The 16,448-nt window shown below is 36.0% G+C and overlaps 1 protein-coding gene across 2 annotated transcripts in view; it reads right to left on the bottom strand.

The window, feature by feature from the left end:
- The window catches only part of PPP4R4 (protein phosphatase 4 regulatory subunit 4), a gene marked incomplete at both ends in the record, with an annotated part of 115,724 nt that overhangs the window by 17,578 nt on the left and 81,698 nt on the right, over positions 1-16,448 (bottom strand). For both annotated transcript variants that reach the window (XM_079699745.1, XM_079699746.1), the window contains 5 exons: positions 3,064-3,138; positions 3,239-3,280; positions 6,111-6,255; positions 10,246-10,393; positions 12,367-12,472. In XM_079699745.1, the coding sequence (XP_079555871.1) occupies positions 3,064-3,138; positions 3,239-3,280; positions 6,111-6,255; positions 10,246-10,393; positions 12,367-12,472 (516 nt within the window). The remainder of the gene's footprint in view (positions 1-3,063; positions 3,139-3,238; positions 3,281-6,110; positions 6,256-10,245; positions 10,394-12,366; positions 12,473-16,448) is intronic.

Here is a 16,448-nt window from a genome sequence, read left to right as displayed (position 1 = left end):
ATTAGAAGGATAATATAAGAATATTATAAACAACATATGCCAACAAATTTGACAGCTTAGATGACACGGACAAATTGGCGGGGGGGGGAAGCAACTTACCAAATTAACAAAAAAGAAAGAAAATCTGAAAAGCTTTATAGCTATTAAAGTAATTGAATGAATTAACAAAATCCTTCCAAAATGAAAACTTTGAGTCTTGATAGTTTCACTAGTGAATTCTATCAAACACTCAAGGAAAAAAAAACAATTTTATACAAAATTTGTCAGAAAATAGAGGAAGTGGTAATACTATCCATCTCATTTTATGAGGCCAGAATAACTCTAATACCAAATTTAAAAGACCCAAGAAATGACCCCCAAAATTATAAACCAGTTCCCACTATGAATTTATGAATACAAAGGCAAAATTCCTTTAAATAAATTAGCCAAGCATCCAACAGCAGAGAAAAGGACAATATATCATCACCAAATAGAGTTTATTCCCAAAATATAAAATCGGTTTACCATTTGAAAAATCAATGTAACTTAGTGTTTTAACACAATGAAAGTAGAAAAACAAATACCATTTCAGGAAATGCAGAAACAGCATCTGGCAAAACTTAACAATCATTCATAAAAACTCTCAGCAGACTAGGAATAGAAGCAATAAAGGGCATCTATATAAAACCTATTGGTAACACCATACCTAATGATGAAAGATTGAACTGATCCCCTTAAGATCAGTAAAAAGACAAAGATGCCTACTTGCATCACTTTTATTAGTCAGAGGTCTCTTATTATACTGGAGGTCCTGGACCTTTTAATATGACAAAAAGAAAGAAATAAAAGGCACAAACACTGAACAGGAAGAAGTAATCCTACTGTACTAAAAGATGACATAATGGCTCAGGTAGACTGTCCTATTAAATCTAAAAACCAACTTCTACAACAAATAAGCAAACTTAGCACATTTTCAAAATACAAGGTTAATATACAAAAATCAATAGTATTCTTAAACTCCAGCAACAAAAAACTGGAAAGTAAAACTTTAAATTACAATTCCATTTACAATGCCAAGACACGTAATATACTAGAAATAAATCTAACAGAAGACTGCCTTGAACTCTACACTTAACTCTACCAAAACTAAGAAGACTAAATAAATGAAGTGGTAGACAATGTTCATGGATTGGAAGACTTATATTGTTAAGATGGCAATTCTCCAAATTGACCTACAGATCAATGCTACTTAACACAATCCTAACTAAAATTCCAGCAGGCTTTTTATATAAATTGATAAACTGATTCTAAACATTGTATCAAGATGAAAAGTAAAAAGTTGGAAAAGCTACCCTACCTGATTTTAAGAATTACTATAAAGTTATAGCGATCAAGATAGTTTGGAATTGCCAAAAAGATAAACCTATAAATCACTGCAACAGAATGGAAGTCAAGAAACAGACATATGTATGTATGGACAATTGATTTTTTTTAAAAAGGTGCTAAGGCAATTCAATGGGGAAAGTAAAGTTTTCAATAAATGGCATTAGAATAATTGCTCATTGGGGCTTCCCTGGTGGCGCAGTGGTTGGGGGGTCCGCCTGCTGATGCAGGGGACACGGGTTCGTGCCCCGGTCCAGGAAAATCCCACATGCCGCAGAGCGGCTGGGCCTGTGAGCCATGGCCGCTGGGCCTGCGTGTCTGGAGCCTGTGCTCTGCAACGGGAGAGGCCACAGCAGTGAGAGGCCCGCGTACCGCAAAAAAAAAAAAAAAAAATTGCTCATTGAGATGGAAAAAATAAACATATATAAAAATTAACTTGAAATGAATAATAGACCTAAATGTAAAACCTAAAACTAAAATTCCTAGAAGAAAACATAGGAAAAAGTCTTTATAATTTGGGGATAGACAAAAGATTCTTAGAACAAAAAAGCATGAACTATGCTAAAAGAAAAAAAGGATAAGTTGGACTTCATCAAAATTAAAAACTTCTTCTCTTCCAAAGACACCATTAAGCACAGACTCCAAGAAAATATTCATAAAATGTATCTCTGACAAAGGAGTTATATTCAGAGTTTATAAAGAACTCTCGCAACTCAATAAGAAGATAAACAAAAATCACTTTAAAATCTGAAAAGAGACTTCATCAACTAAGATATAAGGATGGCCAATACACAAAGGAAAAGATGCTCAGCCTCCTTAGGCATCAGGGATAAGCAATTTGAGATAACATTACATACCCATCCTCTCGAGCATTAGAGAGGATATGGGGTAACTGAAGCTCTCCACCACAACCAGTGGGAATGTAAAACGGCACAGGCACTTTGTAAAACAGTCTTTGTTTTTAAGTTAAGTGTAGTTTACCATATAATCCAGCCATTCCATTCCTAAGTTATTTCCCCAAGAGAAATGAAAACTTATGTCCACTCAAAGACTTCTTTACTAATGTTCCCAAGCTAGAAGTAACCCAAATGTCCATTAAGACATGGATAAACACGTTGTGGTATATCCACAGTATGGACTACTACTCAGAGATAAAAAGGAATGACCTCTTTATATGCACAAAAACATGGATGAATCTCAAAGTAATCATGCTGATGGAAAGAAGCATGACCTAAAAAGGTACTAACATATGATTCAATTTATATAAATTCTAAAAAATGCAAACTAATTTACAGTGACAGAAACTAGATTAGTGGTTGCTAGGGACTAGAGTAGAAGATGTGAATCACTAAGGGGGCACAAGGACATTTTTGAAGGAATGGCAACGTTTGGTATTTTATATTCTGGTTTCATGGATATGTCTATATGTCAAAATTCACGAAATTGCACACTTTTAGTATTTGCAGTTAATCATAAGTCAATTATACTTCAATAAGGTAGTTTTTTTTTAAAAGGCTCTCAAATGTAGTTTTCCTTACAATTCATAAAAGAACATATTTCAAAAGGTCAGGATTCTTCTTTAGTCATTTAGGGAAAATAAAAGTAGTATGAAACTAAAAGAAATTATTGATTAGATTTAATAACAAAGCACAGTTAATACTGGTCAGAAAAGAGTACGTGTGTGTGTGTGTGAAAACATACCATTTCCAAAAGAAGTAGCTCTTCTCTTTCTTTCTCTTGATCCAACAAATCTTTTTCATAAAATTTTTTCTGAAACTAAGTTTAAAGTTTAAAATGAAATTGTGCAACATTAATGATGAGTCTCTGCCAATTTTTAAATATTCCTTTCAACATAAGGTAAAGAGAGTGTACTCACAGCATCCATGGACATTTCCATTCTGTCCAACTCTAATACAGTCTGCAAAGAAAATGTTTTAAATTATTCAACAGTAATTAAATTAAATCATTTCTCAGAAAGACTCTTTTTCCAGAGGGAGGATCAAAGAAGAGACTTCTCCACTATGTGAAAGGCTAAATTAGAAAGTCTCTAAAGTTCTTCCCAACTCTATGTTGTGTTTTTAATCAACCTCTATATATTAACACCAGGATCCACTTAAACTTTTAAAAGTTTTTCAACTTAAGAAAAGCAAGTGTAGAGTTTCCCTGGTGGCGCAGTAGTTAAGAATCCACCTGCCAATGCATGGGCCACAGGTTCGAGCCCTGGGCTGAGAAGATCCCACATGCCACGGAGCAACTAAGCCCGTGCGCCACAACTACTGAGCCTGCGCTCTAGAGCCCGCGAGCCACAACTACTGAAGCCCGCGTGCCTAGAGCCCGTGTTCAGCAACAAGAGAAGCTACCGCAATGAGAAGCCTGCACACCGCAACAAAGAGTAGACCCCGCTCACCGCAACTAGAGAAAGCCCGCGCACAGCAACAAAGACCCAACTCAGCCAAAAATAAATTAATTAATTAATTTTAAAAAAAGAAAAGCAAGTGTAGAGGATTATTTTAAATACTAAACACATGCAATTTAGTTTCTAATAAATTCCTGTGCCACTCTTTGCTGAATCTTCAGAAATACAATATAATTTTTGAATTTTTTAAAAATTTTAGCTAAATATATACAAAGCTAGGTATCATTGGGCTTAATATCCTTAGTTCCTTGCCACAGAAACTTTTGATTATTATGACATTTTAACCAATAGAAAAAAACTTTACTCTGAAAGCATTCTCTTAATTTACTATTTGTCTTTTCAGAATACATTGGTCTGAAATAAATTCTTTCAATCAAACAATGGTCCATCTAATCCAGGGTTCTGTCTCTGATAGAGGACAGTACTTTTTTACAGGAGTAACTCTGATGGCCAGGATAAAGTACATTTATTCATATGCCCAAAGCTATCCATTGCAAACATAATATTTATTTGTAGTTTTATTTTTATGCTGACATTTATGAAAATGTTATAATTTATGGCATGAAATAGCCCTTTTAAATGAAATTACTTTTCATCTTAAAAAACTGACTAAACTATTTCATTTTTATCCCAAAGCTTTGAATAGCTTCCTGAGAGGTTCCCATACGAATACATCAGTTTGATAAACATTATACTATAGAATTTTCATGGGACAGACTGACTTCCTCATGTGACACGTTCTTAAAATAAGGGCTGTACTACAGAATACTCCATTGAAAGTTAATAATCTATCAATTTAATTGTATCATTTTTGCCCCTATTTATAGGGTTAGCTTGAGTTACCTCTTCAGTTAATAAATTCTCTCAAAAAAGTAAGTAACTGTCTCACGTCTACTATTTTGAAAGTTAACTCCATTGCTTATACTTCTGTAATTAAATGGTAAAGACAGAAACAAATGTTATGTGTATCTATGTTTTTAGATTTAGATGCACATCCAGACTCTGGGTATTTCTGATTATTTCAGTTAATGAAAGAAGAATTTACATTTCAGTAAAATAAAATTATACTAATTAAATACTAAGTTATCAAATCACTTTATTAAAAAGTTCCTGGGGCTTCCCTGGTGGCGCAGTGGTTGGGAGTCTGCCTGCCGATGCAGGGGACGCGGGTTCGTGTCCCGGTCTGAGAGGATCCCACATGCCACAGAGCGGCTGGGCCCGTGAGCCATGGCCGCTGAGCCTGCACGTCCGGAGCCTGTGCTCCGCAACGGGAGAGGCCACAACAGTGAGAGGTCTGCATACCACAAAAAAAAAAAAAGTTCCTTATGCAACATCTGGCAATGATCTCTAGGGAAAAAAAAAAAAATCAAAGGACTCTTTTTTTTTTTCCTCACCATCGACACCAACTTTTTTAAGACATTAATAAATTAACTTCTCTCACTACAAATAAGTGTTCAAAAACTATGTGTCCTGAACTTCACATTCAGATTAAAGTAATGATTTTTTTCTTGAATTTTATTTTATTTATTTTTTATACAGCAGGTTATTAGTCATCCATTTTATACACATCAATGTATATACACATCAATCCGAATCTCCCAATTCATCACCATAAAAGTAATGATTTTCATTTGAAATAACCTTATAAAAATATTAGTTATATACTCAACCAAAAGGTTTTGAAGACTATAAAGTGTTTTAAGGTTTGACTTCACTAACCCAAATGTTTACTGTGTTAGTGTTCCAATATTGCCAAACAATCCATATAAGATTCCACGCTAAAACAAAACAAACAAAACCCCGTAAGACACAATGTTACATAATTGAAAAGCGCTAGGGATCTATATTCAGCCCTGGCTCTGCCACTTACCAAGAAGATCTTAAGCAAACACTTGAACATTTCTAGGTCTAGAGCTTCTGCAAAGTCCAACAGATCACTGAAGGCCCTTCCAGCCCTTTCAGGGCTAAGTTTCTATCAAATGTGACTTTCCCAATTCTACCAACAAAGTTTTCCCAATTCTAATCACTTATAAAGAGTCTGGTGAATGAAGTACTCATTCATTATTAGCTGAACAGTATTTACTGAGTACCTAAAATGTAAGCTCTCATAGAGCTTATATCACCAGTAATAAAAGATGAATGTCTCAGTGCCCTCTAGAAGGAACTTTCATATCCAGTTGGAGCACACATCAACCAAATCAGTTACTACTAATTCTTACTACTCTAGCAGTGATAGAAATAGTTTAACATATTGCTATCCCATCAAGCTAAGATAGTGAGGCTGTGATAACACTGCAAGAAAGGCAAATGTCGTGGCAAGAGGGATGCTTACTCTTTTCACAGTGGCCAGAACATCTTTATCTTTTTCTTGACAGAGGAGTTTTCTCACACACATTTCTAACTGTTGAAGTAGATGTTTATCTGCAGGGATCTTCAGGGTAGATTTCACTTTGGGCAACAAGTAGCAAAGTTTCATTCTGCAATAAATTGAAAGTATTAACTTGTGAGTGAATTTAATAACTAAGAATGACAGTCACATGAAATTGAAAGAAAACTTAAGCTTTAGCTAGGCTGAGAGTTAATTTCTTATGCAACAAATGTCTACGGAGGGCCTGTGATGAGTCAAGCGTTCATCATTCTGGGTGCTGACATACCACAGTGGAGAAAACCAACAAAATTCTCTGCTGTCACAGAGCTTACGTTCTAGTACATGGGTAGGGAGAAAGGAAAAGCAAATATGTAAAATGTCTGTCAAACAGTGGTAAATGCTGCAGAGAAAAATAAAGCAGGGAAAGATGATGAAGGAGTACAAGGAGGGGGATTACAAGTTCAAACCAGGTGATCAGAGAGGCTTTTAGTCAAGATTTCACTGAAAAGATGACATTTAAGCAAAGAATTAAAGTAAATTAGGGACTAAGCCTTGTGACTATCTAGAGAAAACCATTACAGTAAGAGCAGGTGCCCCGTCAGGGGAGCTTGCCTTAGAAGTTACCCCAAATTAACAAACTGGCCAAAACTGGCAAACTGGCTAGCATGGCTAGAACAGAGCAAAAACAAAATCAGCTGGAGGTCTCAGAGTGAAATAGGAGGCCAGTTCATCCGGGGCCTTGCAGGTCACGGTTTGGAGACTGGCTTTCATTTTGAGAGCAATGAGAAGCCATGGAGGGTTTTGCACAGCGGAGTGAAATGATGTGACTTAATGTTTGGAAAGTATCATCTGGCTACTGTATTGAGATTAGACTGTAGGTGGTCAAGGACAAAAGGGACACGGGGTGGCTCTTTCAGTAATTCAGGCAAGAGATGATGGTGGCTTGAACCAGAGTGGCAGCAGTGAGGTGGTGGGAAGTGGTTTGATTCTGAATATATTTTACAAGCGGCGGGATGTGCTGAGGGCTTGGAAGTGGAGTGACAGAAAGGAAGTCACGGCTCTGACCTGAGCAAGTGGCAAGACGAAATAGTTATTTACTGAGACGGAGAAGACTGCAGAAGGAGCAAGTGCAGATGAGGAAGATGGGGATTAACTGGACAGATGAAGTCTGAGGAGCCTGTTAGATAGTCGATGGAAATCCTAGTGGGCAGTTGGCTCTATGAGTCTTCTGTCCAGGGTGGATGTCTGGGCTGGAGATTTACAGTCAGGAATCTTCAGCACACAGATGATACATAAGCCATGAGACTGGAGAATCACCCAGGCAAGTAAGTGCAGTTTGAGAAGAAGAGATAAAAGGAGAGCATCTACAGCACCACCACAGTCTAAATGGGGCTGATAAAGAAGCAACAATAAAACTGAAGAATTCCAGACAGGTGAAAGGAAATCCAGGAAAGTATAAAAAAAAAACCAACCAACCAAACAAACAAACAAACAAAAAAACTTCCTAGGAAAAGGTGGTGCAGGAAATGTTCTGCTTTCCTAAGCTAAAATTCTACTGCTTTGCCAGGGCTGGTTGTCTAACTTGGGGCTGCTGTCTTCATTCATTCATTCATTCATTCATCTAAGAGCTCTCCAGATACTATTTTTTTATTTCTATGCCAAACCTTGAGACAACTAAGTCCCATTCCTGGAGTTCCCAGGATACCTTCTCAGCTGAGCCTTCAGTTGAGGATTCTTATACAACAAAATCTGCTTTTTATTCAACCAAAAAGTCAAAAGAAGCTCCTCCTCTAGAATTTTCATCTTACATAGCAATAATAGTCCCAAACTTATTCAGCACTCACCACAGATACTGCTAAGCATGGTAATGCTTTCTCTAATTAAGGGGTCCCAATTACCCCAGAGAGAATTGTTTTCATTTCTGGCAGCTGAAGAGAAGGCTCCTTTGAAAACCAGTAGTCTTTTTCTAGCCTTGGTATTGTCTGGACTCAATGAATTTAAATTTTAAACATTCACTTAAGGGAATACAATCAACAGTCCACGCACACTTCATTCTTTATAACCCAAGGCAGATCTAGAAAACATACATTCAACAGAAGCTACAGGAGCCTTAGCAGTGATTTATCTCTATGAGAATCCTGGGCCCAGGAGATTATAAAGATTTAGAGATAAGGGATCATACTTTTCAGGTAAACTAAATTCTTTATGTACACTACCTCAAGTATTTATTCCTCAGAACACCCCATGAATTAGGTACCAAGGAAACTGATGCACAGAGAGGTTTTGTAAGTTGCCCAGACACATAGCTGGTGGAGAGCTGGAAATCAGCTCAGGGAGTATGGCTCCAAAAACTCTCCTCCTACCCTGCTTGATCTGGCCACTCTGGCCTGTAATGGCTTTCATCCTACCTGCACATTTCTAAAAGTGTTGAGCAAAGGCTTTCGTATCCAAAAGCCACTTAGTATATGGTGTTGCTGGACCCATTTGTTAGGCTGGCAGCTGCCCAAGCAGGAGAGTGAGAACCAAGACAAACTGCTATACGATCATCTCTTACTCAGAAAAACCACCAAAATTCATAGAGCAATATTCATCTTCATCTGGTTTTTGAATTAACAGGTTGCTTTCCCTTAGAGTCAATGCCATGCTGTTAGTCACACTGACTCAAGTAGAGATGATTTCACTTCCTTTCAACTAATTTTTGGGAACTGCTTGATAAATGACAATTCAACACATTGGAAGCTATTTTTCTAGAATCACAACTTCAATTTGCAAAATGTTAACAATGTGGTTGGATCCCTTAGTTATTTACCAAGAGGTTAATTCTAAAGAGTTATCAATGGGGTCTTTCAATTTACTTAAAAATCACTTTAAATTTGCTTTAAATCTTAAGTCAAGGAAACCTCAGCTCTAGTTTATACAGCACAGGTAAGATGCACAAAATACTAAAGCCCATGCAGTGGTACTTTCTGTATTTTCTCACCCTAAAAATACAAAACAAAACCAATGTGTAGATGTGTTCCCCTTAAAAAATGCTCACAACATTCTTAGGCTGAGCTTTTCAACATCTTTTGACAATTCTTCTTGGTATATTTTCTCTCAACAGCCATGCTATCCGTCTATGCTTATTGCCCGGCCAAGTCTTCCTGTTAAAAAGTATTAAATGGCTGCATGTTGTCTACAATGCACATCAGTTATTTATAAAAGATACAAATATGTCACAACTAGCATGAAGCATGGCTGGCATGTGAAAGCTCAGCAGGGAGCTCTGGAGTTCTGTTCAGGAAGTCTTGGCAAACTGACTCTGTGTCTCCTACAGATCTGAGTTCCTCAAATTTAGAACAGAGGCATAGAGCACAAATACGAAATCTAATGGCTGAGGGTTTAAAATTTTCTTCAACTCATTATGCAATATACAAGTAACTCAAACAGTATGCATGTGTGCTTAATGCCACTGAATTGTACAAAATAGTTAAAATGGTAAATTTTACGTTATGTATGTTTTACCACAATTTTTAAAAAAAATTAATATGCTTATTTGGGGAGGAAATAAAGGCAAAATACATTTATTCTTTTTTTCAGTTTCCAAGCAAGCCATTTTCAGGCCCGTTTCATTTAACTTCACAGTTATTTAATCAATTCCAATTACCATTTACTGGATTTTGAAAATGTGAGACAGCTAAAAGACTTGGAAACAGCCTTACTTCTCTGAATAAATGGGCCTGTAAACATGGACAGATCTTCTCCAAGCCAACTTTCAACTGTTTTTTCCTTTAGTCTTAGAAGATATAGATAAATTAATCACATCTACTCAATCTTCTCTTGATGCCAATGTGTGTATCCAAGTGGCTGGAGAAGGCTGCCAGTCTGGCTGTGACTACTGCTGTCAACCCAATAAACTAAAGACCTGAGACAGTGTTAAAAGATCACGCTTCCAGGTCCTACTGAGGCTCAATTAAGTCTACCAAGAATTTCAAACCAAGTATAAATTTTTCACTTGATTATTTTTAATTGACTAAGAAAATGCTTTTGCATATATTCATCACAGTAGATACATAAAAAATACAATTTTTTCAAATATTTTCTTGGATTGGTACCATACCTCACATTTGCTACTGGATCATGTGTCAGTTCAATAGCAGGTAGAAAGAAATATTTACAGAAAAATGATTTGGAAAAGATCTCTATAATAAATTCACAGGTATCCAAAAATCGGAGTCTATTCCAATAACTTTTTCCTTGGCCCAGTTCTAGAAACAACAACAAAAAATTATAAGTTTAATTTTCTTACATAAAATTTCATGTGAAAAAATCACTAAGTCCATGACAATCTTTTTTATATACACAATTTGTTTAGCAAATACAAGAGATAAGGGGGAAAAATCATATTATATACCCCCAAATTAATAGCACCTGAAAAAACAGAAAAAATGTATTAAACATTGCATTCAGTTCCATGAGCATTTATTAAATATTGAATGAACAGATCTACTATTTCTTGATTACCCACCATGTGCTAAGTACTTTATACATATTATCTCATTAAATCCTGAAAGTCAATCCAATGGGATGAGAATAAATTTATTCCTCCTAAAAGGTAAGGATACTGAGATTCAGAGAGGTTAAAGCCACAGAGCTGAAAAGTAAAGAGCTAGAATTCAAATGCAGGTCTGTATAACTTCAAAATCTTTGACCAATGAAATTAACTGTTTTTTTCTTCTCATTTCCTTAAAAATGCTTTGAAGTAAAATCATATGTAAACACGATATCACTGAAAATCATTCAGGTCAATGTTGAAAGGATAATTTCCTCTCCCTTATTACAGAAATGTTCAAAAGCAAAATTCTTAATATTTAAAACCAAATAGAATCTCCATTCAAAATAAAACATTCTAAAGGTCAGGTCCTACCACTAAAAAAATGAAAACTGAATTAAAATACAGTAAAAAAAGGAAGATTGAAGTATATTGAGCATTATTATTATTATTATTATTATTATTTTTTTTTTTTTAGTTTCTGCTTTATAACAAAGTGAATCAGTCATACATATACATCCGTTCCCACATCCCTTCCCTCATGCATCTCCCTCCCTCCCACCCTCCCCATCCCACCCCTCCAGGCGGTCACAAAGCACCGAGCTGATCTCCCCGTGCTCTGCGGCTGCTTCCCACTATCTATCTACCTCACGTTTGGTAGTGTATACATGTCCATGTCTCTCTTTCGCTTTGTCACAGCTTACACTTCCCCCTCCCCATATCCTCAAGTCCATTCTCAAGTAGGTCTGTGTCTTTATTCCCGTTTTACCCCTAGGTTCTTCATGACATTTTTTTTTTAATTCCATATATATGTGTTAGCATACGGTACTTGTCTTTCTGACTTACTTCACTCTGTATGACAGACTCTAGGTCTATCCACCTCATTACAAATAGCTCAGTTTCGTTTCTCTTTATGGCTGAGTAATATTCCATTGTAAATAGAATTTTATGTACTCTAATTTTTTGAAAAGTGGTGATCCATACTTAAAATGGTAAACTCCAATAACCAGAAAAATTCCATTACCTGCCTATGCTGGATAACAGAGTTTAATAAAAGCATTAAGACACTACAGTCAAAGCAAGTACACAGTAATTAACAAATTCACTAAGTATATATAGGTGTGCACCACTACTTCTAGAATTAACACTTTAACAAAAAGTTTTTGTCTTAATTTTAGCCCATAGCAAATTAAAATAAATTTGCATTTGTTAATTGACAATTTTTTAAGACATTATAAACCACCTCGGCTTACCAGATTCACATTCATGTGTACTATCAAGTCTATTCAAGGGAACAAAACTCACATTCTGTTAATATTTAAAATAGGAACATAAAACAAATTATTAGATTCAAGGATAGCCTACTTATGTATCTTAGTTCCAAATTGTATTAATCAGGATAGAAACTGGGCTTTCAACAATAAGTATACATATTTTAATTTCTCAAGTGTAGAAATTCACAAAAGGCAGCCTAGAGTAGTCATTAGTCTCATTCATCACAAATCTGATCCTGTCAAAGATTTCTAAAACAAGCCAAAAAAATTAGCCTACAAAACTCAAATGCAAATATATACCAACATTGGCCTAATTATTCATGGCAAAATGATACATAATATAAGTCAGATCTAACTAAGGCCAACCAGTTTGTTTACTTTCTACTTTTCAAAATGAGAGACACTGATTACTTACGTTCAATTAATTTTTGAATGACCTCGTGTCTCTGTTCTTGTTTACGATTATAACGTAGAAAAATGCATAGAGTTCGTGAAGCGGCCTTTTGGACAGGTAAGACATTCTTAAAGAAATAAGAAGACAATTAAACCAGTCTAATAGTATATACTCTGAATAATTTGGCCCCATAAATCTATTTTAAGTTATTGACTAAAAGTAAAAGCAGTATTGCCTACCTCTCAAATCACTGTGGAAGTGTCTTCATAATTTAATGTTACCATCTATCACACTACAAAGTTAATGCAATTTGGCAGTCATTTCCAAATCATCCAGATTTGATTTATATTTGACTCTCATTTCCTTGCCACTTCATCTTAAGTGATATTCTCCCCAAATTATATCTCAACCACCTCTGGACCTTGTCACTCATTTATTCAACAAACATTTGTTAGAACATACCCTGTGTCAGGTATCTCACCAAAGATGCGCAACTTCTAAAATATAAACTCAGAGATCCCATGACCAGGTTTATGTCAGATCCCTCTGGCTTAGTTCTGCCTCTTCCACCTCAATGCCATTCTTGGAGGTCTCCGGTCCATGACACAGATAAAGCTTAGAACCCAAGGGACACCATACCAATTACTCTTACCAGTGTTTTAAACTCCTTTGTCCTTTGAATTTCTGTCACGCCACTGGGCAGAACCTTAATTCTAAATGAATTCAACCATTCACCTTTACTTCATTTGGGTTCAAACGATGTATTAGAGAAAAATCTCTCAATCAGATATACCATATCCAGTATAAATTCATGTTCACCATCTTGACTTACATATAAACATTATAACAATCAATTCTTGACGATTCAGACTATTATACTAGGATCCTTGAAATTCAAGTAGGAAAAACTATACATTTCTCAGAGAGTACTGCCTGCTACCTCCTCTTATATATATATTTTTAAAGATGTTGGGGGTAGGAGTTTATTAATTAATTAATTAATTTTTGCTGTGTTGGGCCTTCCTTTCTGTGCGAGGGCTTTCTCTAGTTGTGGCAAGCGGAGGCCACTCTTCATCACGGTGCACGGGCCTCTCACTATCGTGGCCTCTCCTGTTGCAGAGCACAGGCTCCAGACGCGCAGGCTCAGTAGTTGTGGCTCACGGGCCTAGTTGCTCCGCGGCATGTGGGATCCTCCCAGACCAGGGCTCGAACCCGTGTCCCCTGCATTAGCAGGCAGATTCTCAACCACTGCACCACCAGGGAAGCCCCTCCTCTCATATTTTATACAAGTTATTTCCATTCTATTGAGTACCATTTCATGTGGTGCTTTTAATCGAATATAAAAAAAGAATATTCAGTATGAGTTAGAACAGAAAATTTAAGAAATGTACATAAACAGAAATATCAGTGGAATTACGGAAAATGAATTTTAGATAAATGAACTAAATAAACGGATGTTACTCTTTTCTTTCATTTTGTGTATACTAATAGAATTTCAAATGCACAAACACTAGTCATTTGAAATAAAAATAGTTTAAAATACGTATATTTTATACCTCACAGTATAAGGTAATGTCTTTTGGGCCAGAAATCAAAGATAAAGGTAATTATATCAAAACAAGTAAAAGCCAGTTTAAAGAAGTTGTGACCACTTAAGCATGCGAATAATGACTGAAATTGATTAAAACATTATTTAATTAAAATGATGAGTCTAAAAGAAAGAGACAAAACCAAAAACAAAATTCATTCATCATCATTGGAAGTGGCTACTACACCACTTCAGAGTTTTCCTAACTCCGAAAATTGATAATTAGAGGGAAAGAAATAAGAATTTACCCTCTCTTTACATTAGGAAATATATTTTAGGGTAAATAAATTACCCAAGTAGATGTAAAAAAAAAAAAAAGGCATTTCTCCTGAGAAGAATGCCATCAACAATGTAGAAGAAAATACAGAATTTAAAAAATCATTTTTCTGCAAGTTATAATGAAATAACTGATCAGGCAAGGATCATCATGGGATGCTAAAACTAATGGGTAAAAGCTTGGTGGGAAGCTGGGTATTCTGAGTGTTGAAGTGTCAGCTTCAGATTGTGACACAGATCACAAGAGAGAAAACACAATTTTTGCAGTAGACTAACAGAGCTGTCCCCATCTGCACAACCACTCCTAGCTCACTTACGGAGGGACAGACGTCCAGATACAATGCAACATAAAATACACAGCAGCATTTATGAAGTACTCTTGCCAAAAACGTTTAACTTAAGACTTGGCAAGCCCTTATCAAACCTCCAGTTTAGAAGAAATATGGAGAAGAGATAAACAAGTTAATCCATGAAGACATTCTACAGAACAACTAAGTCTCTTCCTCAATTCAATGTCATGAAAAAGTGGGGAAGGGCGAAGAGGGAATCTGTTCTGGATTAAAAGAGAACTAAGAGGTGTAACCACCTAAGGCAATGTATAGATCTTACTTGGATCCTATATGGAATAAAACAACTGTCACGCATATTTGGGGCATAATTGGTAAATTTTAATATGAACTTTAAATGATATTAAAGATCATTGTTCATTTTGTCAAATGTAATAATTGTATCATGATTATATAGGGCAATGTCCTTTTTTAGAGATGAATACTGAAATGTTTAGAGATAAAAATGTAATGATATCTATAATTTAAAGTTTTCAGCACAATGAAATAGAAAATGTCAGAATGTTAACAACTGTTAAACCTAGGTGATGGGTGTGTGAGGGTTCATTATAGTATTTTCTCTGCCTCTCTGCGTTTTAAATTTTTTTCATAACAAAAGCAGGAAAAAATGTTAGTTTCTGTCATTCCTTTACTCAAAACCTTCCAAAGCCTTCCCCTGTATCACAGAATACAATCTATGCTCTACATCATGGTCTTCAAGCACCTGCGCGTTGTGGGCCCAGCGACCTCTCCAGCCTCATCTCTCGCTAACGACCGCCACACGGGCTTCCTTGCTGCTCTTCACACAACCAAGCACACCCTGTACCACACCCTTGCATCCACTCTTCCCTTTGCGGGGACCACCTGTCCTTCAGACATCCACATGATCACTCCCTTACTTGGTCCAAGCCTCTGCACAGAGCATATTTGATCAGAGGGGGCTTTGTCCTGACCACTACATTCACAATCCCATCCTACGACCCCCCATCACTTTCTTCCCCTCTACCCTGGTTTTTAGTTACTCCATGTACTTTTCATCCCTGGTGTACAATGTATGTATTATATGTGTTTGTTTCCTGTCTCTAATAGAATTTAAAGTTCTATGAGAACAGGTCCTTTGTCTTTTCATTCACTACTGTGTTCTTAGCATCCAGAATAGTACTCAGCACGTAGTAAGTGCTCAATAAATTTTGTTAAATGAATGAATATTACGACCATTAGATACGGAACTAAAAATATAATCTTTTCTCCAGGGAATATTGAAACAGAATATAAGTGTCTTTTTTGATCATGGAAAATGTGCTATAGTGAATTACGTATTTCCTTTTAAGTGTGGAATTACCTCCTTGTAAAAGAAAACATAAAGCAGATCCCTCAGGCTTGAAAGTATTTTGTTCACACTATGTTATAAATCATTTCTCTTTCCTGATAAGGGAAAGTACAAATATGGAATAATTATGTATTCTTAGCTTTCTAAACACAGACATCTACTAAGTAATCAGGTTGAGACAATTAAGATCAAGACAATTAAGGTCAAGACCACCTGTTAATATATTTATTTTATTTTACTATTTATCACTTCCCACATGACCACCATGTAAGAATGCACGGTCCTTTAGAGCAGAATTCTGTCTGTCTTATTCACTCCTATATCCCCAGCTCTCAGAACAGTGCCTGACACACAGCAGAGACGCAAATAACTAACTGCTGAATACAGTAATTAATAAATTCTGCTTGATTTCATGTGAAATTTTCTATGTGGTGCATTCATGCATTATCCTCTGAGAAGGAAGTTAATTTTTGTCAATATCAATTTTTATGATTATTACATCTATAAAATAACCTTCAACCCCTAGACTTTGCTTTGATACATGAAACAAACTTCATGTAGAGGTGTTAGGTCATAAGATAAA

This window comes from Hyperoodon ampullatus, assembly GCF_949752795.1.
Source record: "Hyperoodon ampullatus genome assembly, chromosome: 3".
Lineage (NCBI taxonomy): Eukaryota > Metazoa > Chordata > Mammalia > Artiodactyla > Ziphiidae > Hyperoodon > Hyperoodon ampullatus.
Note: the sequence above shows the minus strand (reverse complement) of the source record. Positions and strands in the feature narration are given on the sequence as shown.